Source organism: Podarcis vaucheri (genome assembly GCF_965113315.1).
Source record: "Podarcis vaucheri genome assembly, chromosome: 15".
NCBI classification, from domain to species: Eukaryota; Metazoa; Chordata; class Lepidosauria; order Squamata; family Lacertidae; genus Podarcis; species Podarcis vaucheri.
Genome location: NC_138753.1, coordinates 16,829,045 through 16,855,341, shown reverse-complemented (window position 1 = coordinate 16,855,341; position 26,297 = coordinate 16,829,045). Strand labels below are relative to the sequence as shown.

At 48.2% G+C, this 26,297-nt stretch overlaps 3 protein-coding genes and 1 long non-coding RNA gene across 7 annotated transcripts in view; 1 reads left to right on the top strand and 3 right to left on the bottom strand.

Annotated features, from left to right (window-relative positions):
* Positions 1 to 3,405, top strand: part of PITPNM3 (PITPNM family member 3) — a 77,051-nt gene extending 73,646 nt beyond the window's left edge. For all 4 annotated transcript variants that reach the window (XM_082201374.1, XM_082201373.1, XM_082201375.1 and 1 more), the window contains 2 exons: positions 52 to 180; positions 2,475 to 3,405. In XM_082201374.1, the coding sequence (XP_082057500.1) occupies positions 52 to 180; positions 2,475 to 2,783 (438 nt within the window). In that variant the 3' untranslated portion in view covers positions 2,784 to 3,405. The remainder of the gene's footprint in view (positions 1 to 51; positions 181 to 2,474) is intronic.
* Positions 3,406 to 6,687: 3,282 nt separating this feature from the next.
* Positions 6,688 to 10,291, bottom strand: LOC309519910. The gene is made up of 3 exons (XR_014214064.1): positions 10,148 to 10,291; positions 7,951 to 8,062; positions 6,688 to 7,192 (listed from the first exon to the last, which is right to left on the bottom strand). It is a non-coding gene; the product is annotated as an uncharacterized lncRNA (long non-coding RNA).
* A 3,162-nt stretch (positions 10,292 to 13,453) lies between these two features.
* On the bottom strand, positions 13,454 to 16,885 carry LOC309519683 (C-C motif chemokine 18-like). Its single transcript, XM_082200759.1, has 4 exons — positions 16,685 to 16,885; positions 15,376 to 15,414; positions 14,862 to 14,961; positions 13,454 to 13,676 (listed from the first exon to the last, which is right to left on the bottom strand). The coding sequence occupies exons 1-4, from the start codon at positions 16,755 to 16,757 to the stop codon at positions 13,583 to 13,585; spliced, it is 306 nt and encodes a 101-aa protein (XP_082056885.1). The 5' UTR covers positions 16,758 to 16,885; the 3' UTR covers positions 13,454 to 13,582.
* A 2,091-nt stretch (positions 16,886 to 18,976) lies between these two features.
* On the bottom strand, positions 18,977 to 22,413 carry LOC309520149 (C-C motif chemokine 5-like). The gene is made up of 4 exons (XM_082201620.1): positions 22,184 to 22,413; positions 20,766 to 20,804; positions 19,983 to 20,085; positions 18,977 to 19,194 (listed from the first exon to the last, which is right to left on the bottom strand). The coding sequence occupies exons 1-4, from the start codon at positions 22,254 to 22,256 to the stop codon at positions 19,107 to 19,109; spliced, it is 303 nt and encodes a 100-aa protein (XP_082057746.1). The 5' UTR covers positions 22,257 to 22,413; the 3' UTR covers positions 18,977 to 19,106.
* Between the last annotated feature and the right edge of the window lie 3,884 nt (positions 22,414 to 26,297).

The following is a 26,297-nucleotide window of genomic DNA, read 5'->3' as shown; positions in this document are numbered from 1 at the left end:
AAATGTGATGAAAAGGGGCTGAAGCTTTGTCATTTCTCCATCCTCTCTTAGTGCCACATCAAGATCTGTGCTGCCTATGGCTCCATGAAAGACATCTCTGTTTACAATGTCCTGGGTCTCTCCCCCTCCCAGATCTACATCGTTGGACGGCCAGCAAAGAAATATCAGGCTCAGTGTCAGGTGACTTTGTTATTTCTTTGTTTAGAGCAGTGGTCCCAGAACCTTTGGGGGCCACCACCCCTTTGGTTCCGTCAATTCATCCCTAGTGCTCCCTGTGCTATATATATTTAAAAGCATCATTTACAATATCGCTTTACATGATCCACTAAGGACGATAATAACCCAATGAATGAATGAGTCAATTTCGGTGACTGACCAGGGTGAGTACCCCAATAAAATGCAAAACAGTTGCACTTCATTGCACATTTATTCAAAAGTATTTTTCAGAATAGCAGTTTGTGCAACCCACCATGCAAAGTAATAATGCACAATTCAAAGCAATAAGAATTAATTGCACGTTTATTCAAAATCCAAATAAAACTAGTTACAGGTAGGTAGCTGTGTTGTCTGCTGTAGTCAAAACAAAATAAAAAAATTCCTTCCAGTAGCACCTTAGAGACCAACTAAGTTTGTTATTGGTATGAGCTTTCGTGTGCATGCACACTTCTTCAGATGCTGTTTAGTTTAATAGAGTAAGCAAACTGGATGAAATTGATCCAGTGTCCCTCTACTATCTGCTTGCCTCTTCACCACCCCCCTAGGGAATCCTGCTGCCCCCCAGGGGGTGGTACCCACTGATCTAGCTGAAAGGCAAGGCAAGGAAATCTCACAGAATCAAAGAATCAAGGAGTTGGAAGGGGTCCCTAGAGTCATCTAGTTCAACCTCCTGCATTGCAGGAATCATAATCAATCTGCTTTAACTACACTGCAGCCCTGTTTGTTATTGTTGTTGTATAACTGTAAGATTATTGCATAATTTTAGAAGGCAGCATGGCTGTGAAGAAGGGTAGGTCCCTACTTTTCTGCATTTGCCTCTCCAGTTACTGACTGAGTGCATGTGAGAGTTGACTCTTTGCGAGGGGCAAGTTCAAAGGGTGAAAAGGACAGTTGTGAATGGGCTTCTGCTCCCTTGCCCTGGGTAGTTTGGACTTCAGGAAATAGCACCTCAGTCCTCACATTCTTGTAACAATAACAATTTATTATTTATAGCCCGCCCATCTGGCTAGGTTTCCCCAGCCACTCTGGGCGGCTCCCAACAGATTAAAAACAGAATAAAACATCAAAAATTATAAACTTCCCTAAACAGGGCTGCCTTTAGATGTCTTCTAAAAGTCACATAGTTGTTTATTTCCTTGACATCTGATAGGAGGGCGTTCCACAGGGCAGGTGCCACCTCCGAGAAGGCCCTCTGCCTGGTTCCCTGTAACCCCACTTCTCACAGTGAGGAAACTGCCAGAAGGCCCTCTGAGCTGGACCTCAGTGTCCGGGCAGAATAATGGGGGTGGAGACACTCCTTGAGGTATACTGGGCTGAGGCCGTTTAGGGCTTTAAAGGTCAGCACCAATACTTTGAATTGTGCTTGGAAACGTACTGGGAGCCAATGCAGGTCTTTCAGGACAAGTGTTATGTGGTCTCTGTGGCCACTCCCAGTCACCAGTCTAACTGCCGCATTCTGGATTAGTTGTAGTTTCTAAGTCACCTTCAAAGGTAGCCCGACATAGAGCACATTGCAGTAGTCCAAGCGGGAGATAACTAGAGCATGCACCACTCTGGCGAGACAGTCTGCGGGCAGATAGGGTCTCAGCCTGCGTACCAGATGGAGCTGGTAGACAGCTGCGCTTGACACAGAATTGACCTGCGCCTCCATGGACAGCTGTGAGTCCAAAATGACTCCCAGGCTGCGCACCTGGTCCTTCAGGGGCACAGTTACCCCATTCAGGACCAGGGAATCCTCCACACCTGCCCGCCTCTTGTCCCCCAAAAACAGTACTTCTGTCTTGTCAGGATTCAACCTCAATCTGTTAGCCGCCAATCGCCTCCAGGATTCAACCTCAATCTGTTAGCCACCAATCGCCTCCAGACACTCACGCAGGACCTTCACCGCCTTCACTGGTTCTGATTTAAAAGAGAGGTAGAGCTGGGTATCATCGGCATACTGATGAACACCCAGCCCAAACCCCCCTGATGATCTCTCCCAGCGGCTGCATGTAAATGTTGAAAAGCATGGGGGAGAGGACAGAACCCTGAGGCACCCCACAAGTGAGAGCCCAGGGGTTTGAACACTCATCCCCCAACACCACTTTCTGGACACGGCCCAGGAGGAAGGAGCGGAACCACTGTATAACAGTGCCCCCAGCTCCCAGCCCCTCTAGAATCATCATAGAATTGTAGAATTGGAAGGTACCCCAAGGGTCTAGTCCAGCTGCCTTCAATGCTGCCGATTTCTGTCCTTCTCCATTTTCTCTTCCCTCCAGTTCCTGAGCGAAGGCTACGCAGCCCACCTGGCCTCGCTGGAGTCCAGCCTGCGCTCCCGCCCCAAGAAGAACAACTCGCGCATGATCCTGCGCAAGGGCAGCTTCGGCCTCCACTCGCAGCCGGACTTCCTGCGCAAGCGGAACCACCTCCGGCGGACTCTCTCTGTCCAGCAGCCTGACCCGCCTTCCCTGACCCCCAAGCCGGAACGGGCCCAGAGCCAGCCCGAGTCAGACAAGGACCATGACCGGCCCCTGCCCCCCATTGCGTGGGGCAGAGGGGGGATCCCCAAGTTCGAGTCTGCCCCATAGCGGGCATCAGGGAGGGTGCCGTCGTGGCTCCTGTGTCCTGTGATGAGCGTGTTGGGTTCCGGCGCTTTGAGAGCCGCCTGGGCGGCTCTGGGGTCCAAATTGGGCGGGGAAGGGCCGGGGGGGCTCCCCCAAGCTCCAATGGTGTCTGTCTTCCGAAGGGACACCCCTGCGTGCTCCCCTATTTGTGTATCTGCTGACGAAATGTGGAGAGCAGAGAAAACGGGGCATGCCTGCTGCGGTTTCTGGAGGTTGGTGCATTGGGCAGGCAAATGAGCTGTACATGTATACTACATTTTGAAGCGTGCAATAAGGGGTCCGGCTCATACCACAGAGCAGGGGTGGGGTCCCCTAAACCTGCTTTTCAAATAAAAAAGTGCAGGTTGGTTTCCAAGCCCCATGGCTGCACCGACAGTGGAGACAACTCTCTCGGGGATGGAAGGAACCCATCCAAGCACAGAGGTGGTCGGCAGGCAGCTTTGCAGAGAGACTCTCTGAAGTGCCTGAAAGGTCTTTTCCGTTCCAGCGGCCCATTGATATAGCCGGCCTCAGATTTCCATGTTTCTAAAGAGATGGAAAACGGACAGGGACATCAGCAAAGAAGGAGGCGAACGTGGCTTCCCTGGAGAAGAGGAAGGCAAAGGTGGCATCTGCTGCTTGAAGGGCTGCCTGGCTTTTTTCCAGCTGTGGCGCCTGCTTTCTCCTGCCACACGGTTGGGCGTGTTGGTGGCTTGTGGTTTTGTGGACAATAAACCCCACACTGGAGCGGTCCATTTGATGAACCAAATATCGTTAGGAGTGTGTTATGTGCCCCTTCTTCTTCTTCTCTCCTTCGCCCCCATTGGGATCTCCAAAGCACCCCTCAGTGCTGCTGCCACCCTGTGTGTGTGTGTGTCGAAATTGTGCGCGCTGCCGTTGTGTCTTGTGGAACGTGGTCGGTTGTGGCAAGTGTTTCCAAGTGAAAGGGGTGGGTGGGAAGTGCATGTGTCACCTGTTCAGTGTTCAGTGTGGATTTCAAACGGAAAAGGCAAGGACTTGCTCACACCTGCGCTTCCAGGTCTGATGTCCTAAACACACACACACCACAACCATACACCATACACGCCAACACCGCCAACACACACACACCATACCCAACACACTCACATTCTCTTTCCCAGCTCTTGGGTGCAAACCCATGGCTTTTTTAGGGGATAGGGGAGCTCCATGGCAGCTGAGTAGTCCAGTTTCACTACGTCAAGGTGTGGAAAGAGAGAAATATTTATATAGGGGAACAGGAAGGGGTGCCAAATGGCGTGCCCTGTGTGTGCAGTGTATATTATCCCATGGGGGCCTTTTGCACGACTTTCACTGCTGACGTTGCATAGCACAGGTTCACATTTTCGCACTTGACCTGTTTTGTTTGCTGTCCTGTCAGAAAGAAAGTGGGGAGGGGGACTTGTACTCATCACCCAGATCTTGAGCTTTCATTCTCAAGAGGCGCTCAGGCGATGGTTAGGTCTGCTGGTCCTGAGGGGTGAGAGAGCTGGGCTTCCCTCCTCAGCTCCTGAACCTTCTCTCTGTGGAGTTTGTTTCAAAAGTCTTAGAAAGCGAGGTCACCCAAAACACTTTCAACTTCCTCTTTAAAAAAAAGTACCTCCTACTGATGTGATACCATGATTTGGAGTGAGTCAGCGGTGGTCTCGTAACTTGGAAGGAACTGCAGACCCATTTCAAAGCTTTTAGTGCTCCAGGCTGAAAAACTCCAGGGGTAGGGTTGTGTTTCTGTGAAAGTTTTGGACTAATAATTGCTCCAGTGGGAAAGCAGCATCCCTGAACCAGTTTCAAACTGGCTGGAATCATAGGATTGCTGAGTTAGAAGTCATCTGGTGCAGCTCCCTGCAGCAACACTGCAGTGGTGTCTCCTTCAGATCCCAACCCTGAGCTTGGAGCTGGGGACAGATTGTCCAGTGATTATCTCAAAGGACCGCATTTCAAACTCTGAACTGCTTGAACTTTGGGTTGCAAAATGCAGCACCAGCAGCCTCTTAGGACACAGTTGATGACCATAGAGAAGTTCCCTCTATGCCTATTGAACTTCTGCCATGAAAGGCAGAGGGGTGAGATCACCTAAGCAAATGGAAACCAGTCTGGTCTGTCAAACACAGCTGTAGTTCTTGATAAAACTCAGGCTGGTTGATGAAGTTGCAAGCACCAGAAGATTATGGCCCCTCCAATGCTTCCAAGAGCTGGTGTGCCAAGGAATGGTGGTCTTGGGGTGGCAAGGCTCTTCCTAGCCCTGACTCTGAGGGTTCTTGTCCTGCCACAGATGTGAAGTCCTGGGTGTCCTCTTTGTGCAAAGAGACAGGAGGGTTTCAGGGGGCGTTTTGAAGTCTTACAGTCTGCATCTATGTACAACTCTGAATTTCTTACATGGACAATCAACACGGGAGGAGGGAATAAAGACTCGTGTCCTCCCCCCAGAAGCGGTGTACATTTTGGTGTGGAATTGTGTGTTTTTCTATGATATATATAAAAAACAATCCTCTGACAAATGGAGTCCTGTCAAATGAACACCTTCTCTGCCTTTTTGGTATCTGTACTTGGAAAGGGTCCTTTTCTCACTCTCTGTCCTTCCTGCTGAATTTCTGCAAACCTCTCAGCACACGGATCAAATAAAACCACTCTATCTTCTCACTCAGGACTGTGTGGCTCTTGCTGGTTTGCAGTTCTTTGTTGTCAGACTGTGTGTGTGTGTCAAGGTATGATCTGCTCCTCTTGTGGGAATGTTGAGGATAGTAGGAAAGGATATATTGAATAAGTATTATCTTTCCTTCACTCACGCTAGTGAGTGATGTAGCAGAGCAGATTCCCCTCAATATAGCAGGAAGCCAGTTTGCAGATTCGTTTGAATCTCTTTGGTTAAGTAACCCAATCTGGCTTGCCCAGATGAATTATTCCTGGTGTCCCCTTTTATCCCTCTTAAAAGAATAAAGGCATAAAGTAACCAGAAGTTTACTCACATTTCAGTTCACGATTTGATCCCTGAAAGGCAGACTTTAACTAGCAGTTACGTGACAAACTGTGAGTTCATCAGTTCATCTCATATGGAGATTGAGCTCAGGTCCTGCTGGCTGAGAGCCAGCAGGCAGCAAAATTACATTAAGAGAACAAAATAGCTGCAGGAGAGCAGCATGGCAGCAAGAGAAAGCCAATAGAGAGAAAATGGCTGTGTGACTCAGCTCTTTTATGGAGTCAGCCAGGGCCACGTCCATCTCCCAGATCACATGCAGGGAGAGGATGCTCCAGACCAGTGGAAGAGGAAGTTACACTGACTGGAGTAACATCCCCCTGCCTGTGCCCACTCTAGGGAAATAAGGAATGTTGTACTTGACTGTTCCAATGGATTACATCCCGGTAAAGAAATCCTCTAGGCATTATTAATCTATGGAGCTCTTCCCCCATGGGAGGCTGTGATGGCAGCCAACTTGGATGGCTTTAAAAGATGATTGAGAAAATGAATGGAGGAGAAAGTTGCTCTTGTGATCAGGTCCTGCTTGCGGGTTTCCTATTGGGGGCATCTGGTTGGCCACTGTGAGAACAGGATGCTAGGATAGATGAGCCATTGGCCTGATGTTAAGCTCAGCACCTGATTAGAACCTCATTTACTGTGAGGGCTGTTGGCCTCAGTTTTCCAGGCTCCCTCCTTCCTGAAAATGTGTGTTTGAGAACAGAGGTCTGCCCTACACTTCCATGGTCAGGACAGAAACTCACTAGTTTCCAACCCGTTTTGGGCCTCTGCCCCCTTGGCTCCATTAAACTCATACCCAACACCCCCTCCCCTCCCCTCCCCTCCAAAAAGCATAATTCAGAATAGCTGTTTGCATGACCCCACCAAGTAAGATAATACCACATTGGAATTCAAAACTAGGACAATTAATTGTGCTTTTATTCAAAGTCCAATTGAAGTTAAAACAAGTCAACAAAATGGATGAACTCAATCCAGGTTTGGTAAAGCTGCTTGGAAATAGATGGTTCTTTATGTGAACAAAAGAACCCTCAAATAGTGCAAATTATATCATTCCAGCAGCTAAGAAAGGGGCACTTGCTGACTTCAGGGACCACTTTCTGGGAGAGCCCTTCCCAGAAGGCAGGTTGTCTGCTTGATGGGCAGAGAATCCCTTGGATGAAAAGTCTGTTCAGCAATGAAGGGGCCGTAATTCAAGGTGGGGAAAGAGAGAGAGAGGAGGCCCATTGAAGTGGCAAAGGGCTTGCTGAGATTCAGGCTGCGTTTTCCTCATGAGGTCTATGCGCTGGTGGTAGTGGCAGGAATGGCTGTGGTAGTCATAACACTATCTAGATATGACACAAGATCCTTGGCCCACTGAGCATTTGCATCAGCACAGGCTGACTTCCCACTATTGAATATAAACCTGTCAGGGAAAGAAACAGACATCATTAATGTGTCACTGAGTATGCTCTTTGAATTGTCCGTTTGTGTGAGGACCCCTCTTCTCTTGAATCTGGAGAAACAGGCGGGGAGTTTGTCTCCCACGTTAAAAGGCCCCAAGCCCACCCTTAACAGGGTGTAGAGAGGAGGGAGAAATTTCTCCTATTCACAATGTAGTAAGAGCCCCACCAAATTCCCAACCAAAACGCCCACTGAATTGCACCTCTCCTTCAAAATGTGCACCACTCTGAATTTTGCAATCCAGTTCCCCCACCAAACCATACACACAAATATGTCTGTGTTAATGGTGATAATGTACAAAAGTGCAACCTATTGCTTGCATAAATGCATGGATTATGAGTAATATGCAACGTTTGTCTACAAATTTTCATGCAATATATATATATTGCATGAAGATAGATAGATGATAGATAGATAGATAGATAGATAGATAGATAGATAGATAGATAGATAGATGATAGGTGATAGATGCGTGCCTCTGAAAAATTGACTGACCTGAACTTAAGACTCAGAAGCTGAATTGGAGAGAACCCATCTTGGCTCCCTGGTGACAATTCCTCTGTATCTCTCAGACCTACTCATGATTTTTTCAGTGTCTCCCCCAACTCAAAATAGCCCCCCCCCCCCCAATGCTGGAACCTTTTGTCATCATCATCTTTCACCCTTTGAACCACGTTCACCCACTGTTCTTTGGGCTCTTGCCTGGCCTCTGAAACTTACACTATGGAAGGCAGAGAACATCTGTTGCTGGTGTAGAAATAATCCTTCACCGTAGCCTTTGGGAACACCTCCTTGGAATTCTGTATGCAGCAGGGAGTTGCTTCTGCCTCAGCTATAAGAGGTGGGGAAAGCAGGTATTGTTATTTATTTACGAAATTCATTAAAAACCAAGTGGCTATCACCAAAGGCATCATCATCCAGTTGACCGGAGGGTTACCCCCATCTTACCTGTCCATAGAGGCTCATGCATTTAAAAGCAGGAGTGGGGGACTTCAGACTAGGCTGAATGTGGCCCTTCAGGACTCTCCATCTGGCCCTCAGACCTCTCCCCAGACCATGCTCTCCTCCCTTTACCAGTCCCTGCTCTCCACCTTCTTCAAGTGCCCAACCCTATCCTATCAAGGCCAAGGAGCCTTGTTCTGCCAGTTCTGGTAGGCTTTGAAGTCTACTAGACAAGATCACTGCCACACATTTCTCTGAATAAAGTGTTGCTTTTTAAATTCCCTTTAATAAAAAGTGTGGTGCCCTTTATCCTGTCTGTACCCAATTTCCATTGTGCTGAAAACAAAACAAGTCTTGCTCTTGCGTTTAACTGCTGTGCTAGACAGACTCTCTCAAGGTGACTCGTTTTGGAGCACCCCTGAGCCCATCAAACCCAGGTACTGTGATTTGTTGACTAAAATTAGTAAATGTATTAAATGCAAAGTAGCTATCACCAGAGGCACCATCATCCACTTGACTGGACTGCAATCCTCTTCCTTTCTCTATCCCTTATATTTAATAGCAGCAGTTAGGTACCTCCTTCTGAATGTGGCCCTCAGAATTCTCCCTGGACCTGGCTGATGATTCGTGTGCCAGGATGGAGAAAGGGGAAAAGAATTGGAGGCTGGAGGTGTGTGTGGGGGGGAACCCTGGTTTTCTCTGTGTGGCTGGGATATATTTTGCTGTACGAATCTGAGAGGCACATTCCGTGCTTCCCCTCCTCCCCACTTTCCTTCTGGCCATACTCACTACCTCTGGGTATGTGAACCCCCCAAGAAGGGAATGTGGCTCTTGGTCTGAAAAAAGTTTCCCACTTCTGTTGAAAAGCTGTCATGGGCAACCCAACCACAAGACACAGGGGCCACACTCGGCATGATGGGCCACAGATGGGTCTGGGCTTGATGGGGCACAATTTCCAAGGAAGGTCTCCTGACGAAGCCCCAGTGAAATGAACAGGATCTCATAGGGATGCCATGGGGGGGGGGGGAGAGAAGCATGGTCCTCCTAACATGTGGGTGCCATGTAGCTGTCATGCCTCAAACTTATTCATTTCATTTCTAAGATTTTTTACCCTATCCCTTCACCATAAGGTCCTGGGGTAGGTGACAACTGTTACAAATGCAAATATAAATACTGTTATAAATACTGTTGGAAGAACTTCCTTTTTCTCCCCCCTCCACCTGCTGCATGGATGTGTCTATGTCTTTTCTTTCCCACTATCTAAGATGTTTCCATCTTGGGTTAATGCATTGCATCAAGGGGGCGGGTTCAACCAAAAACACCTCCCCATTAAGCACAGCAGTGGGCCACCTCTCCAACAAACTGGTTGGCACATCCCTGAGATGGCCCACCCTAGTGATGGCCACCAACTTGTATGGCTTTAAAAGAGGATTAGGTAATCCATGGAGGACAGGGCTATTGATGGTTAATAGCCAGGGTGGCTATGATCTGCCTCTGCAGTTGGAGGCAGTAATCAGTTGCTAGAAACCACAGGAGGGAAGAGTTGCTTTTGTGGGTTACCCATTGTGGCATCTGGTTGGCCACTGTGAGAACAGGGTTCAGGACCGCATGGCTCTTCTTGCATTCTTATGTCCTTATTCCAGCTAATGTCCAACCACTGGTCAATCAATGCCACGGAACAAGAACTGACAACTCCAGTAGGTTTCCAGGTCAGCTGAAGAGGGTCACAGCAGACATTGCTCTCCATGAAACTTTTAAATTCTTTTTAGATGAAGAGAGTGATGCCCCTCACCATGTCTCCCCATTTCAAAGTGCTTTATCCCCAAAGAACAAGCTCCTGTACTACACCCACAAGTGTGCCTCATCTTAGAGCATCCCCAAGCCCATCAAGGACCAAGAAAAGTCACCACAAGCCCCTGTGAGTGTCCCAAATCTCCTAGGAGAATCATGTGGAAAGAGATTAGAATTGACTTACCTGGGGCAGCAGTAGCCAGAGAGAACAAGACCACAGCAAGGAGAGCAGTTATGGCAGCCAAAGAGATCTTCATGTTGTCTAGTGATGAGAAGCAGATTTGAGGACTGACCAAACGGCTTTCTTAGCTGCTCAGTACCTAATGCTCCTCCAGGTCTCTTCTTATATAGTATTTTGGCGGAAGTCACAAGGTGTGGCACAGAGAGGACACACACAGAGCTTCTTCAGAACTGAGGAGATGATGTCATGGGGGCAAATCATTTCATGGGTAGCAGAAAGGGGAAGTTGGGCACAATCAAAAGATGCAGCGATTGAAGGAGGCTGTTGTAGGATGAGGCACATTCCATTGGAAGAACCTTTCATGAGAAGGTCAGCAGTTTCCACACAAACAGCCCCACACTGGGGGATGGCAAGCAACCCACATCCCACGATATAGAGGCAGGATGCAACACTTCGGGCTTTTGCGTTTAGAAAAATGGTGAGCAGGGTAATACAAGTGCAACAGTTTGTGCACGGAAAATATTCCTTAGCTGTGATTTCTGCACTGCAGAGGGTTGTATACATGCCCAACACTTTCCCAAACTGACCCTTCCCTGTAATCAATAAAGTTGTGGCCTAATTCAACCTAATACTGTATCAGTCTCCTGTGTCCATTCTTTTGGCCCTCCCTACACTGGCCGTGGACGTCGTGCGGCTGTGGCAGCAACTTGTTCCTACATGAGGTAATGATGGCCAACTTGGATGACTTTAAAAGATGATTAGACAAATTCCTGGTGGTGGGGTGGGGATGTTAGCGATGGCTACTAGTCACAAGGATTAGTAGATGTTTGTATCTCCCCAATCAGAGGCAGAATGTCTTTGCATACCAGGTGCCGGGAATCACAGGTGGGGAGACTTGGTGTTACTCTCATGCAGGAACATAAGAACAGCCTGCAGGATCAGGCCAGTGGCCCATCGAATCCAGCATCCTGATCTCTCGAAATGTTTGAGGGAAACCAGCAAGTGGGTTTCAAGCACAAAAGCAACTCTTCCCGCCTGTGGTTTCCATCTACTGGTATTCAGAAGCATATATTCAGAGTACATCTAGTAGCCATCTATAGCTCTCTCCTCCTCCAGGAATTTGTCTAATCCTCTTTTATAGCCATCCAAGCTGGTGGCCATGACCACCTCTGGTGGAAGTGAGTTCCATAGTTTAATACGGTTAAAGGCCTCTGAGGACATATAGCAACTTGTGGAATGATATCTTTAAAGTCATTTCAGGTTTATTGGTTTTTTTTTCCTTAAAAAAAAGGTAAGTGTAATTAAATAGGCACCTGATCCTTCTGTCGGGTGGGAACTGTTGAATGTTGATGGTTGCTTCAATAAAAACAATAAAATATTTGGATGTGGACAACAAAACTACAGGATGAATCAGAAAAATAAAATTAAATAAAACACAAGGCAATAAATTTAAGAAGCCAGAAAGTATCTAGTACAGAGCATTGCAATCGCCACGACAGCTTGTAGTGCCCTCTACAATCTTCAAGTGGTTCATGGAGAAAAGTCTTTTGAAGCCTCTTCATTGTAACCCTCCTTGCTTTCGACCTTCATAAACTGGTTTCCATTTTCTTTTCTTTTGTTTACTGGGTTTGGTTCAGTTTCATCAAGACGAGTTTCCATGAACTTGGTGATCTGTGATTATGTAATTTCCATCTCCAGAATTGAGGAGATGATACCATAGTGGCAAACGTGTCTGCTGTTAATGGAAAAGAGAAGCTGGGTGCAATTGAAAGATTAAGTCCATTTCCAGGAAGGAAAGTTCATGAGAAGGAGGTCAGTTTCTGCCCACGCAGCTCCTCAGCGAGGAGGTGGCAAGAGACCAGCACCCCATGAAACAGAGACAGGATGCGAAGGAAAGGCTGCAACATTGCTTTTGAGTTTAGAAAAATGTGGAGTGGAGAATGATAGAGAAGCACAGTTAAAGTAGGGAGCATGTTCCTCCAGGAAAATGTAATGATGGAGGGCCACCAGCTCAATTTGTGCAACCAGATACTTCTGGGAAACCCAAGAGCAGCACATTGGGCCAACACCACTCCTCCTCTGCTGTTGTTCCCCTTGTTTCTGGTTATTCAAGGGCAGAGGGAGTATAACATAATAGTCTGGAGTATAACATATCATGACTAGCAGCCATCAATCACCCTCTCCATCAGTGCTTTTTTCCTAGAGCAATAGGTGCCGGTACTCACAATGAAGTTGTTACAGTAAGTGCCATACTTTTTAACAACAAGAAGAGGTGCCGGTACTGTGTACCCTTGAGTACCCCCTGGGGAGCACTACTTTCTATGAATATGTCTAATCCTATTTTAAAGCCATCCAGGTTGGTGGCCAGACAGGGGGAGATAAAGAACCAACATTTACCAGCTCTGACAAATGGTCAGGATGGATGATGGGAGGTGTAGTTCAACAGCTTCTTCCTGGCGCAAAGGAACACCATGACGGAAACCAGAACGCACAGAAACGCCGTTTACCTTCCCTCCGCAGTGGTACCTATTTATCTACTTGCACTGGCATGCTTTCAAACTGCTAGGTTGGCAGGAACTGGGACAGAGCAACAGGAGCTCACCCCATCGCGGGGATTCAAACCGCTGACCTTCTGATCAGCAAGCCCAAGAGGCTCAGTGGTTTGCACCACAGCACCGCCTGCATCCAGCGGGCATCACATTGGCTGCCCTTGCTCAAAATGTTAAGACGCTATCCAATTATTGTGTGATATGAGTCTGCACCTGTCTATCGCTGTTTTTAGCCAATGAGTGACATCATGGAGATGATTGACAGTTAGAGGGTGCTTTTAACCATAGAAATAGAGGCTATAGTGACACACCTGTCTGAAGGTAGCAACAAGATCCTCCTGGCCATAGGAGCCAAATCCTAGGGGCCAAAGTCCCTTCAGCCACACCCCTCGATAAAATATTAGAGCTCCACTCAAGTTGATGAACATTGCCATTCAAATTGTGTGTGTGTGTGTGTGTGTGTGTGACATGTCATGTGATCAATTATGCGGGGCAGGGCTTACCTGCTCCCCCTCCCAATACTTTATTCAAGTTGGCACCCCTGTCTCTGGCTCAGATCTCATTTCATGCAAAAATAAAAATATGAGTTTGCATTAAAAAAAACTGAGCCCCCACCCCTGCTAGCCCTCCGCTCTGCCTCTGTCCAGGACAAAACTCAAAAGGGCCATGACTCCAGCTGACCCTTAAGCATCCACCCCCACACACTTGCAATCGAAACACTCAAATATGCAATTTTAAAAGAAAGACACTCTGCACATGCTCAGAACTACTCCCTTTAATCATATTGCAGAAGCCCGATTTTCTGGCATTCAAAACAGCTTGAAACTTGGTTCCAGTTCTCTTCCTGTTGAGAAGGAGGAGGGAGCAAGGAGCAGGAGGGATGTTGTCTCTATGATGGTGGTGGAAAACACTTCAAGATCTTCTGGACCCATTCTTTGCTGGGGTCAACACATAGCTTTCTGTTATTCTTCTTCAGGTAGACTCTATGAAAAAGGAATGGCCTGCTTAGTGCCCAGTCAAAGCTGAGCAAAAGGCAGTTCTCTGCTTTGGAAGTTCCACAGCTCAGGGCTGATGGGGTGTGGCTGGGTTGCAGGGAAGAGAGCTGATTCTGACATTTACCCCGTGCCGGATTTACGTATAAGCTAAACAAGCTATAGCTTAGGGCTCCACTCTCTTGCGCCCCCACTATTAATATACTACTACTTAATTGTATTTCAGTTCAACAATTACTTTGATAAAATACATATTTTGTTATGTGCGAATGGCTTTAGATACCTTTTAGGTCCATAAATTGCCATATAGCATATATTCAACACAAAAAACAGCGACAATTTGTTGTTGATACAGCTGGGCATATAAAGGGCCCCATTACCTTCAGTAGCTTAGAGCCTCATCAAACCTAAATCCAGCCCTGCATTTACCCTCTAAGGCCCAGGAGATCAAGGGTCAAATCCCCACTCAGCCATTAAATTGGGTGACTTTGGGCTAGTCCTAGTCTCTCAACTTAACTCACCTCACAGGGTTGTGGTGAGGATGATATAGAAGAGGGAGAGCCACGTATACCACCTTGAGCTCCATGGAGAGATATAAATGCTGAGTTGGGGGCTGACGTTTCCCAAAGGCCACATGGCCAGTTCAGGGCAGAGAGGAGATTCCAGCCAGGGACCTCCTGACAACTACAAAACTTAGGGATTTCCCTGGCCCTCTAATGCCACATTCACAGTCCTTGTGGCTCTCCCTGCAAAGAATCCTGGGAACTGTGGTTTCCCTGGGGTGCTGGGAACTGTAGCTCTGTGTCACCTAAACTACACTTTTCAAGGTTCTTTTGTTGCTTAGAGTGGGGTGCTAATAACACCAAGGTTGCAGGTTTGATCCCCATAAGGGACACCTGCATATTCTTGCATTGCAGGAGGTTGAACTAGATGATCCTCAGGATCCTTACCAACTCTGCAATTCTATGAGTCTATGAAATGGCACTTTCAGTGTAAGCTGTGGATGTGATCTGTTGCAGCTTAACTTGGGGGAGTTGCTGGTATGCTGGATCTGCACTAATCTGCTGCAAATCAAGGACCAATCCAAGGATTTGAAACAAACAGCTCTGAGCGTTTGATACTTTTAACATGCAGAGTTGTGCTCCCCTCCATCTAATGAAGTTGGTTGCTACTTACATGACAGCCGGCTTGGCACATGTGCTGGGTGCCCATTCGTAGTATTTTATGGCCTTGCATGGAATTGGTCTATTTACGTAATTAAGGCAGCAGCTGGCTCCTAAGGAGAGGGAGGAAATGGAATAATTTAGTGGCTTCTGTAGTGTGGAAGAGGAATGGGAGATGATGCCCCCCAGAGGCTCTGGAGGTCCCAGTCTGCTGCTCTTCTGGAGGGGGGAAGTGACTTTCCTCTGATCCAGGAAAGGTCCCTGGAAAGGGCTGGGATGGACCTTCCTCCCACCCACCTGAATGGATGCTTCATGGGAAGGAGTCTGAAGCCCCCTTTGGAGGACATTGCCTCCATCACAACAAGCTCAGAAAGGGACAGCCCTTGAGAACTGTGGCCAACGTTGCCCAAAATGGTCGTGTGAAGAACATCCTTGGGACAGAGATTAGGGAAGGAACTGCTTGTGTGTGTCTGGCACCAGCTCCCCCTTTGAGTATAGTTGAGGAGGCAGCAACAAGGAAGACTTACTCTTATGAGCCACATCCTGAGTCTCCTTAGCAGGTTCCACTGAAAGAGAGAAAGCAAATGAGGGTCATTATGGGTTCCTCTCTCTATGAACTGTCCACTGTTCCACAGCCATAGATGTGGGAATCTTTCCCCATGAAACTTTTGTTGCTAGCCTTTGACTTGGGTGGGGATGCAGGTGGCGCTGTGGGTTAAACCACAGAGCCTAGGACTTGCTGATCAGAAGGTTGGTGGTTCGAATCCCCGCGACGGGGTGAACTCCCATTGCTCGGTCCCTGATCCTGCCAACCTAGCAGTTCAAAAGCACGTCAAAGTGCAAGTAGATAAATAGGTACCGCTCCAGCGGGAAGGTAAACGACGTTTCCGTGCACTGCTCTGGTTCGCCAGAAGCGGCTTAGTCATGCTGGCCACATGACCCGGAAGCTGTTCGCTGGCTCCCCCGGCCAATAAAGCGAGATGAGCGCCGCAACCCCAGATGGTCAGGGGTCCCTTTACCTTTATATCCCAGCCCCACCTGGGACTGTACCTGGGACCATCTATAGGCAAACAGAGCTACATGGAGAAAGGCATCCCGGCTTTGGCCTGGGGTTGGGAAAGAGGAGGGCACCCCTGGCGTTCACCCTCCAGAGCCTCTCCCTCCCCTGGGAAGCTGTTGACTCGCTCTCGCACCTGCATCTCATCAGAGTTGGCGTTGGGGGCTGAGGCTTCCCTAAGGCCACCAGGTCACTGGCCAATAAAGCGAGATGAGCGCCGCAACCCCAGAGTCGTCCGCGACTGGACCTAATGGTCAGGGGTCCCTTTACCTTTACCTTTATGACTTGGGTGAGACTTTCTTAGGGTGGCTTTTTCACCAAGCAAAACAAGGAAATCCTGTGGCAGCTTTCTCTGGGTGAGACAAGTGCCTTTTTGTGGGCCAACATTTCAGCTCTGTGTTTGGAAATCCCTGCGATTTCCCCACCAGTCCCCTCCGCTCCTGCTAAGATCCAGAGGCCAGTCTGGGCGAACGGACTCACTCTGGTGCCTGCACACAGTGGCACTGAGGACCAGTTGCCCTGGGGCTACATAACCAAAGGGAAGCCCTCTGTGAGTCAAAGCCTTGGTCTGTCTCTCTTACTATCATCATGCATTGATGAGCATTTGCTGTCCAGGGCTTCCTTTACCAGCCCCACCTGGAATGCTGGAATCACACCTGAAAACTATGGCAAGCAAAGCAGGTGCCCTACTGCTGTCCTGCAGTTTGTGCTGTCCTACTACTACTACTACAACTACTGCTATTTTCAAAATAAGGGACAGAAGAAAAGGGTAGACTCACATGGGCAAACAGAAGCCAGGGCAAAGGTGGCCCCAAGGAAGAGGAAACCAAAGGAAGTTGAAGAGAGCTTCATGGCAGGTGGAGATGGAGGGAGGACTCAAGACCCTCCAGGTTCCTTCCTCGGCTCCTTCAATGCTCAGTACCTTGAGGATCCCCTGGTCTCTTTTTATAGACAAGTCTGGCCACCTTGTCTCTAGAACGAGGAGGTGACATCATGGGGAAAATGACTTTGTATAAAACAGCGAAGTTTCCGCTCCCTCTGATAGCGATGAAGATACCGAGAGGCTGATGTCCAAGATAGAGAGGCAGTGTATGGGCCGATCACGAGGCCCATAATCTGCGGCTCCTTTTGATTGAGAAAAGGGTTGATAAGAGACTTATTGTGCACCAACTTTGCTGCAGCAGCAGATCCACTTTCTGAGAAAACCCACAAAGAACTTAGATGCTTCAAAAACATCAGGGGAGGGTTGGAGACCATCAGGGCAATAAAGGGCAGCCGGAACAAGCTCCTGAGAAAAACAACCCATTTTAGGGTTATGGATGGGCAGCAACCAGGCTGTGGGTGTAGTGGAGCCATGACCTTAAGGACTCCTTTAAAAGAAAAAAGGCTACATTGTCCAAAGTGGAGACCTTCTTCCATCACTGCCTGGTACTGACAGAGGCCAGTTCCTGTCTGCTAGCTCCACCAAAAGCCCACCTGGACCTCCTTTTTGACTATCTTGTTTATCAGGCCTGGATTTGCATTCTCCCTGCCAAAGCTGTAGGGACCCCTTGGACCTCCCCACCCCACCCCACCCCACCCCTCATTTGGAGTGTCTGCTTCTCTGCTTGAGTAGCACCCAGCTGTCAACTGGCTCTGTGGTTCTGATCACCTTCCATGCTCCTGTAGCAAAAGAGTAACTTTAACTTTACATCTGCCCCAGCTGCAACAAAACATGTCTCTCTGCATCGGTCTCTACAGCCACAGCAGGTGTTGCAACCTTCCAACAGCTTGACCTCACCCCGAAAAGGCTCACTTCTCCATTGTCTCCCAAGGCAGATGGATAGCTTAAGGGATAGACAGGATTTTCTTGCTGAAACTAGTTTACAGCTCAGGATCCAGCAGGTCTGCTGGGTTGAGGGGCTCTGCTCAGCTCGTGTTCCTGGGAAAGCCAGAACTGGTCCCGACAAAGCCCACATTTGCATTTCTGCAATATGGCCCACATGGGGCTGCCTTCTGAAGGGTGTCCAGAAGCTTTGGCTGGTCCAGGATGCAGTAGGAAGGGTTAGGGCAGGGGCTCCTCCTTGAGAATATCCAACTCCTGTTTTACAGTGTGAATGTAAGAAGAACCTGGCTGCTGGATCAGGCCATAGGGGGTCTCACTTAGACCAGAACACATGTCTCAACCAGTGGCTTATGGAAAGCCTGTGAGCAGGCTATGGCAGCAATAACTCCCTCCTCTACTGTAGCCTCCCCTGTTTCTGGCTATTCAGAGGCAGGGGGAGTGATTCAAATAGTTGGAACAAGCTCTGAGAGCTGGGAGAGGAGTGGGAGGGGTGCACTACACAGAAACACATATCCTAAACACCAAAATAAAACAGAAGTTTACACACACACACATACACATGTGCCACAAACTTTTGTTACTCTGCTCAGCATCAGAAGGTATAAATCATTTGAAGGCTCCTTCTCCAGGATGGGAGAATTGCCTCCCCCCGAGCTTTGAGAGATGGAGGACTGAACGCCTCCTCTGCCCTGCCCAGTCAGGACTGGTTGGAATTTTGCTGATGACTAGAAACATCCTAATATGTATAAATTGGGAGCACCTGGGTGAAAAAGTGAGCTTCCCCTTCCACCCATGGCCAGATTTGAGGAGGGGGATGCAGTCCTGGGCCCATGAAGGAGGGAATGCCATTCCAGGTTTGGGTTGTTATGTTGCCTTGGCAGCTAGATTTTACCTAGGTCCTAGCCCTGCCTCCTGTGCCCGGTTCCACCATTTCCTGGCCAGATTCCCAGCTTTCCTTGGAAAGGAAAGGCAGCTGTTGTCAGACTACAACTCCCATCAACTTCTAGCCATCATGGTCAATGGTCAATCTGGATGATGGGAGTTGTAGTCCAATGACTTCTGTAGGATACCATGTTGGCTGCCCCTGTTCAATATGAGATATGAGGTGAAATGTTGAGAGCCACCCTCCCTCAGCCCAGCCCAGCCCAGCCCAGCCCAGCCCTCCACTTCAGCCTTTGGCCAGGATGAAAGGGTTGGGAATGTACATTTTCAGTTGCGAGGCTATAAATGAGAGGCACTCAGCACATGATCTGCATCACTCGCTTTAATCATATTGCTTCACTTTTTGCACGGCTGTTTCTTTCCAGCATTCAAAGCAGTTTGAGCCCTGGACTCTCTTTTCTTCCTGTGGAGAAGGAAGGGGAGGGATGTTGTCTCTATGGTGGGGGGAGTTTGTGGATGAGATCCTTGACCCACTGATCATCGGGGTTAGTGCAGATCCTTTTATTCCCCTTTGTGATGAATCTGTAAAAGGTGAAATGTCTGTTTAGTTCCAAGTTGGTCAAGGCAAAAGATTGTTCTCTGACTTGGGATTGACTGGGGTGGTGCTGAGGTCTGCTCCCGACATTCACCCTCTAGGACCCGGGGTCAAGGGTTCAAATACCTGCATAACATGAAGCTCTATGAGTTATCTTGGGCCCAGTGTAGTCTCTCAGCCTAGCCTACCTCACAGATTGTTGTGAAGCTGATATGGGGACAGGAGAGCCACATATAACCACCTTGAGCTCCATAGAGAGTTATAATATAAATATGGTTAACATAATCCAATCAGAGTTGAGGGGCTTAAGGCAACTTGTCCAACCTAGGGCAGAGAGGAGATTCCATCCAGGGACCTTTTGACAACTAGAAGACTTAGGAATGACTCTGCTCTCACACACATCATACCCTTAAAGCACTCTTAATACCACTTTCACAGTTTTGGCTCTGCCCCAAGGAATCCCGGGAGCTGTGATTTTTTTAAGTGTCCTGGGAACTGTAGTTCTGCAAGGGGTAAACTAATCTTCTCAAGAGTCTTTCTTTAAGTGGCACCAATGTCTTTTCAATGTGACCCGGGTGCACCTTAACTCAAGAGAATTGCTGGTGGGCTGGATTTGTACAGATCATTGGCCAAGTACATGAAGTTGGCTACAACTCAGTGACGAGCCAAACAATTGAAAACAAAGAAAACCCTTTGTTACTTTGGAACATGCAGAACGTGCAGAGGTTTCTGGTTGTTTGTTTTTTTTAAAAAAAATAAACTTGTTGCTACTTACATGATAGCCGGCAGGGGGCAGGTACTGCCTGCATACTCATAGCTAACCAAGAGCTTGAGTGGAATGGGTTTCCTGTTATATTTCACGCAGCAGTGACTTGAGCCTGTGAAGGAGAGGTGAGGATTGGAACAGTTTAGTGGCTTCTGTACCATGCAACGTGAAAGGGGGATAGTTTTCACAGAGGCTCTGGGAGGCCCCGGCCTCTCCTTGAGAGGGGAAGGGTTCATTCTCCTTCCGATCAAGGGAGGTTCACTGGGGAGGGCTGGAATAGACCTCCTTCACTCCCCATCCACCTGAACTGATGCTTCATGGAAAGGAGCCTGAATCTCCCTGCAATGGATGTTGCCTCCCACACAACAGGCTCAGGCTGGGGCAGCAGGGGCAGCCTTAAAAACTGTGGCCTGAAATGTGGTGATAGGACTGTCACATGGAAGATGGAGCAAGCTTTCTTTTCCTGCTGCGCCAGAGTGGAGGACCCAAACCAATGAACTCAAAAAACAAGAAAGGAGATTCCGACTCAATGTTAAGAAGAACTTTCTGAGGGTAGGAGTCATTCAACAGTGGAACAGGTTCCCTTGGAAGTGGTGGAATCCCCTTCAATTGAGCTTTCTAAGCAGACGTTGGATGGCCTAGAGGATCTTTGGGTGCATTCCAACTTTACAGTTTTATGATTCTACGAAACGGCTGTCTGAACAGCATCCTTAGGACAGAGTAGAGAAGGAACTGCCCATGTGAATATGGCACCAGCTTCCTCTTTGAGGAGGGAGGACAAGGAAGACTTACCATCACGAACCTCATCCTGGGTCTCCTTGGTCTCTTCCCCTGATGGAGAGAAATGAATGGCGGCTCAATATAAGTTGCTCTCCCTTTCAACCGTCCACCATCCCATTGCCAAGGATACGGGATTCTTTGCCCTGTGAAACTTTCATTGCTAGCCTGTGACTTGGGTGAGACATTTCTTTTTTCCTTTTTTAATTTTAATTTTTTTATTTTCAGAAGGTTGCAAATTCAATACAGTGGTACCTCAGGTTAAGTACTTAATTCGTTCCAGAGGTCCATTCTTAACCTGAAACTGTTCTTAAACCTGAAGCACCGCTTTGGCTAATGGGGCCTCCCGCTGCCGCCATGCCGCTGGAGCCCGATTTCTGTTTTTATCCTGAAGCAAAGTTCTTAACCTGAAGTACTATTTCTGGGTTAGCGGAGTCTGTAACCTGAAGCGTATGTAACCTGAAGCGTATGTAACCCGAGGTACCACTGTACACCTTGTGTATCTCCTTGTGAGGAGATCCAGAGACCAGTCTGGGTGGGCAGACTCGCTCTGGGGCCTGTGCCACTTCAGCTCTGAGAACCCGTCACCCTAGCACCACAGAGCCAAAGAGAAGCTCCATTAGGGAGCTCCATTAGGGAGCACACACTTTGCAAAAATGTGTATATTTGGAGCTTTCTCTAAAAAGCTGGTGAATTTTCACGAGAGCTTTTAAATAAGGGAATGGGCAAACTATGTAGAAATGCAGAAAACAGACCCGACAATTGGAAAAATGGGGAACAAAGAAAGAGGGAATGTGACGGAATCATCACCCATTGCTAGGCCCTATCCTAGTTAAATTTATTTAAAAGCTGTTATAAAGCACTTAAATATTTTTTAACTCTCTATGTATTGTACAAATCTCTCTATATCTGTCTGTCTGTCTGTCTGTCTGTCTGTCTCCCTCTAATAAAAGTAGCCTGCTGGATCAGGCCTATGGTTCACCCAGTCCAGCATCCTGGTCGCACAGTGAAGGAACAGTTCCTATGGTAAACCAGCAAGCAGGATTTCAGCAAAAGAGCACTCTCCCCTCCTGTGGTTTCCAGCAACTTTCTCCTTCCCCTCCCCACCAGCCCCTCTCTATAATTATTACAGCCTAATGATGAAAGCCATCCTGCCCATCTTTCAGCTGTAAAAGAGGGTCTAAATCTCAGGCACACAGGATGCTGCCCTATCCTGAGTCAGAGCCCTGGTCCATCTCTCTAACTAGCACCATTCACTGGAGAGCTTTTGCTCCCCAGGGCTTCAGGTAGTGAGTCCTTTACCAACCTTACCTGGAAATGCTGGAGTCACATCTGAAACCTATGGTAAGCAAAGCAGGTGCTCTTCCGCTGACCTACAGCCTGTGCCCCAGGAGAGGAGAGGAAAGGAGGATGGATAGACACCCTTGACTCACCTGAAGAGGCATCAGCCAGGGCAAATGTGGCCACAAGGAGGAGGAAGACGAGAGCAGCCAAAGAGAGTTTCATGGCAGGTGAAGATGGAAAGACACTTTCCAGACTTCTTCTTCGTTTATTCAGTCCTGGGTACCTGAGGCTCCCCCAGATTTCTTTTTATAGAGGATTCTGGCTACCCAAAATCTAGAATGCAGAGCTGATGTCATGAGACAAGGGCTTTGTCAGAAGCATTGCAGCTTCCTCCCCAGCTGATGCCGAAGGAGATAGCGAGGGATTGATACCCAAGATTGAGAGGCAGGAGTTTATCATCTGTGGCATCCTTTTGTTGATAAGGAGGCCCATAAGAGCCGTTTTGTGGACCAAACCTGCTGCTGCAGCAGATCCACTTTCTGACCAAACTTGCCAATTTCTGTGTAAACAGTTCAGATGCTTCAGAAGTAGATAGCTGGTTTACGTGTCCCATCAGCAGATGTAGAATGCATCCACCAGCTAAGGACCGTTTTGGAGAGAGATGACTTGACCATGCTCTGATAACTTTCAGGCTGGGTTTTTGTGATGCGCTCTATGTGCAGCAGCCAGTTTACTGGCTGGGGTTCTATTTCGATCTCATACAAAGCCCTGCTCTAAAATAGCTTCACTGGTGCCAGTTTCTGGGTCCAATTCAAGGGGCTCATGCTAGTGTTCAAAGCCCTAAAGGGCTTAGTCCTCAAATATTTGAAAAGCTGCCTCCTTCCCTACAGACTGACTTGGGTGCTGCAATTGGCAAAGGGGTAGTTCCTCCACTCTCAGAGGTTTGGAGTGGTGGCAGGCCCTTCTCTACGGCAGCCCCTAAGTTGTGGAACTCCCTCCCCATAGAGGTGCATCTGGCATCTTCATTGTACACCTTTCAGAGGATGTTGAAGACCCACTTCTTTACCCTTGCCATTAACACTGCATAGTTTTAGGACCCACAGTTTTAATGCATAGTTCTAGGACCCATCTTATTTTTATAGTTGTAAGTTGCTTGAAAAAAAAAAGGCTGTGTTTTAATGATATAAAGGTAAAGGGACCACTGACCATTAGTTGTGGCGCTCATCTCGCTTTATTGGCCGAGGGAGCCGGCGTACAGCTTCCAGGTCATGTGGCCAGCGTGACTAAGCCGCTTCTGGCGAACCAGAGCAGCGCACGGAAATGCCGTTTAACTTCCCGCCAGAGCGGTACCTATTTATCTACTTGCACTTTGACGTGCTTTTGAACTGCTAGGTTGGCAGGAGCAGGGACCGAGCAACGGGAGCTCACCCCATTGCGGGGATTCAAACCACCGACCTTCTGATCAGCAAGTCCTAGGCTGTGGTTTAACCCACAGTGCCACCCGCGTCCCTTTTAATGATGTAACCTGCCCTTAATGATGTAACATGCCCTTAACCTTATGGTTAAGTGTGGGTTGATAATGATATTAGTAATAATAGTAACATTGTAGGTTTTAGGGGTCAACCTGGATGATGCTCCAAGTCGCTTCCAATTCTTGGGGTCTGGCACTCACAGTGCTTTGGAGATTAACAGAGGAAGTTGCTGAACAAGTCAGACAGGTTTCTTTGTGAGACAGTGACCTTAGCTGGCCATTTCAGGGTCCTCATCAGGATGAGCTAGGATACAAGAACTACAACTAATTGAGGGTGCCATCCACTCTTAACTTGGACAGCTGCTCCAGGTCGCTGAGAGGTCAAAGAGAATTACAGTGGTACCTCGGGTTAAGTACTTAATTCGTTCTGGAGGTCCGTTCTTAACCTGAAACTATCCTTAACCTGAAGCACCACTTTAGCTAATGGGGCCTCCTGCTGCCACCGCGCCGCCGGAGCACGATTTCTGTTCTCATCTTGAAGCAAAGTTCTTAACCAGAGGTACTATTTCTGGGTTAGCTGCGTTTGTAACCTGAAACGTCTGTAACCCGAAGTGTCTGTAACCCTAGGTACCGCTGTAATGGCACAGGTCATCATTTAGGGTGACCCAAGCAGTTTCTGTGCCAAAACCAGGCCTAAACCTAAACTGAAATGTATCTAGTTGTTGGAAACCACATTGGAAGAGAGCATAGCTGTCAACGTTTCCCTTTTTTTTTAAGGGAAATCCCCTTATTCCGAACAGGATTCCTTGCAAGAAAAGGGGAAAGTTGACAGCTATGGAGGAGAGGGCTTTCCCCCTTAATTCCTGCTGGCAAGTTCCCACAGGCCTCTGGTTGGCCACTGTAAGGACATGCTGCAGGACTAGCTGGGCTGTTGGCCTCATGCAGCAGGGGCTTTTATACCCTCCAACATTTTGGGAGGGCAAATTGGGGCACCTCCACACATCACCCTGCTGCCCCACTGCCTGCGCACTCACCTCCTCCCTGCCTCCTCTTTCGCTTGCCAGCTGCTGCCTCCCCCCCTTGTGCCATTGTCTGCCGCCGCCGCCTCCTCTGCCCCCTCCTTGACTTCCACCTCCTCCTCCTCTGTGGGTGCTGGAGCTGTACTTCCAGGAGCTGGCTTCCACAAGTTCTGCGATGGAAGGAGGAGGAAGAGTGGTGACGCGTGGGGGCAAGGTAGGTTTTGCTTCCATTTTTGGGGGGTCCCATCCACTGGTGTGAGTCAACTGACTTGGGCCACAGTGTGGGACAAAGAAACAGCCACCTTCCGCTCCACAGCCAGAGCACAGGAGCCAAAATGGAACACCCAAGATGGGGATCAGAAGCCAGGGCAGCTTCTGTCAATCTGGGACATCCCGCTTAAAACGGGACGGTTGTGCTGCATACTCTTTTCACGTCCTTCTGTTATGTTCCTATGGAAACAGCTGGCTTGTGTCATCTGCTGGACCACCCCTTGTTCCTTGCATCCACCTCTGGGTTGCCACAACACCTCCTGACTCAGTCTCACTCAGTGCTGGCCTCAACTGTCCCCCGGTTACCCCCAGAGCCACCTCAGCTAGGCAAGGGGTCAGGGCACCATGAATCATTTGGATAAGGAAGGATTGGTTTATGTCTCTTGAAAGAGATGCTACTTCCTTCCTAGGCACAAGCACACACTCTTTCTCTTGCTCAAAAATAGAACGTCTGCGGTGCTGTCCTGTATGACGCAGCATTATGGGGGCAGTGTTCCCCTTTTGTTCCTGGAGTGCATAGGAGCCAACACCTAGGGGCTGAGATCCCTTTGGTCCCCCCATTAAATATTTGAAGTAACTGGAGAGCTGCCTTTTATCAGGCTTCTTATGAATTTGCCCCAAAGCAGATGTTTTTCCTCTTGCAGATTCATCACAAAGAAGAACTAGAGGTTCTGTGCTGACCCCAGGTCTCCAATTCTATGATTCTATCTGGAGAGTTGCTCTCATTGAAATAATTTAGGATAGCCTGTTGGATTGCTTCCAGGGAGGACTAGAATGAGCCTTCTTCCCTTCCCAGCCTCTTGAATTGATGCTTTAGAGAATGAAGCCCTAATCCCCCTTCAATGAACATTTCCTCCTTCATAGGGACAGCTGAGGGAGCATTGAAAACTGTGGCCACTTTCCCTCTCTGAGGAAGCAATCCAACAGGCTATCCTAAATTATTTCAATGAGAGCAACTCTCCAGATAGAATCATAGAATTGGAGACTTGGAAGGAACCCCAAGGGTCATCTAGTCAACTCCCCCCCATAGTGCAGGAATCTCTGCTAAAACATCCATGACAGATGGCCATCCAACTTCTGCTTAAAAACCAACAAAGGAGAGTCCACAACCTCCTGAGGGAGACTGTTCCTCTGTTGAACAGCTCTTACTGTCAGAAAGTTCTTCCTGATGCTTAGTTGGAATGTCCTTTCTTGTAACTTGAAGTCCTACCCTCCAGAGCAGGAGAAAACAAGCTTGTTCCCTCTTCCATGTAACAGCCCTTGAGATATTGGAAGATGGCTACCGTATCTCCTCTCAGTCTCCTCTTTTCCAAGCTAAACATACCCACTTCCCTGAACCATTCCTCATAAGGTTTGGTTTCCATGTTTCCCATGAGATTCTGTGGAATGCTGTGAAAGCCACAGTTTGTGGCGTGTGCATCACAGAACAAGCGAAACGTAATAGAAAAGTTGCCCTCCAGATACAACAACTATACTTGGACATTGAGACCTTAGAGAAGGAGC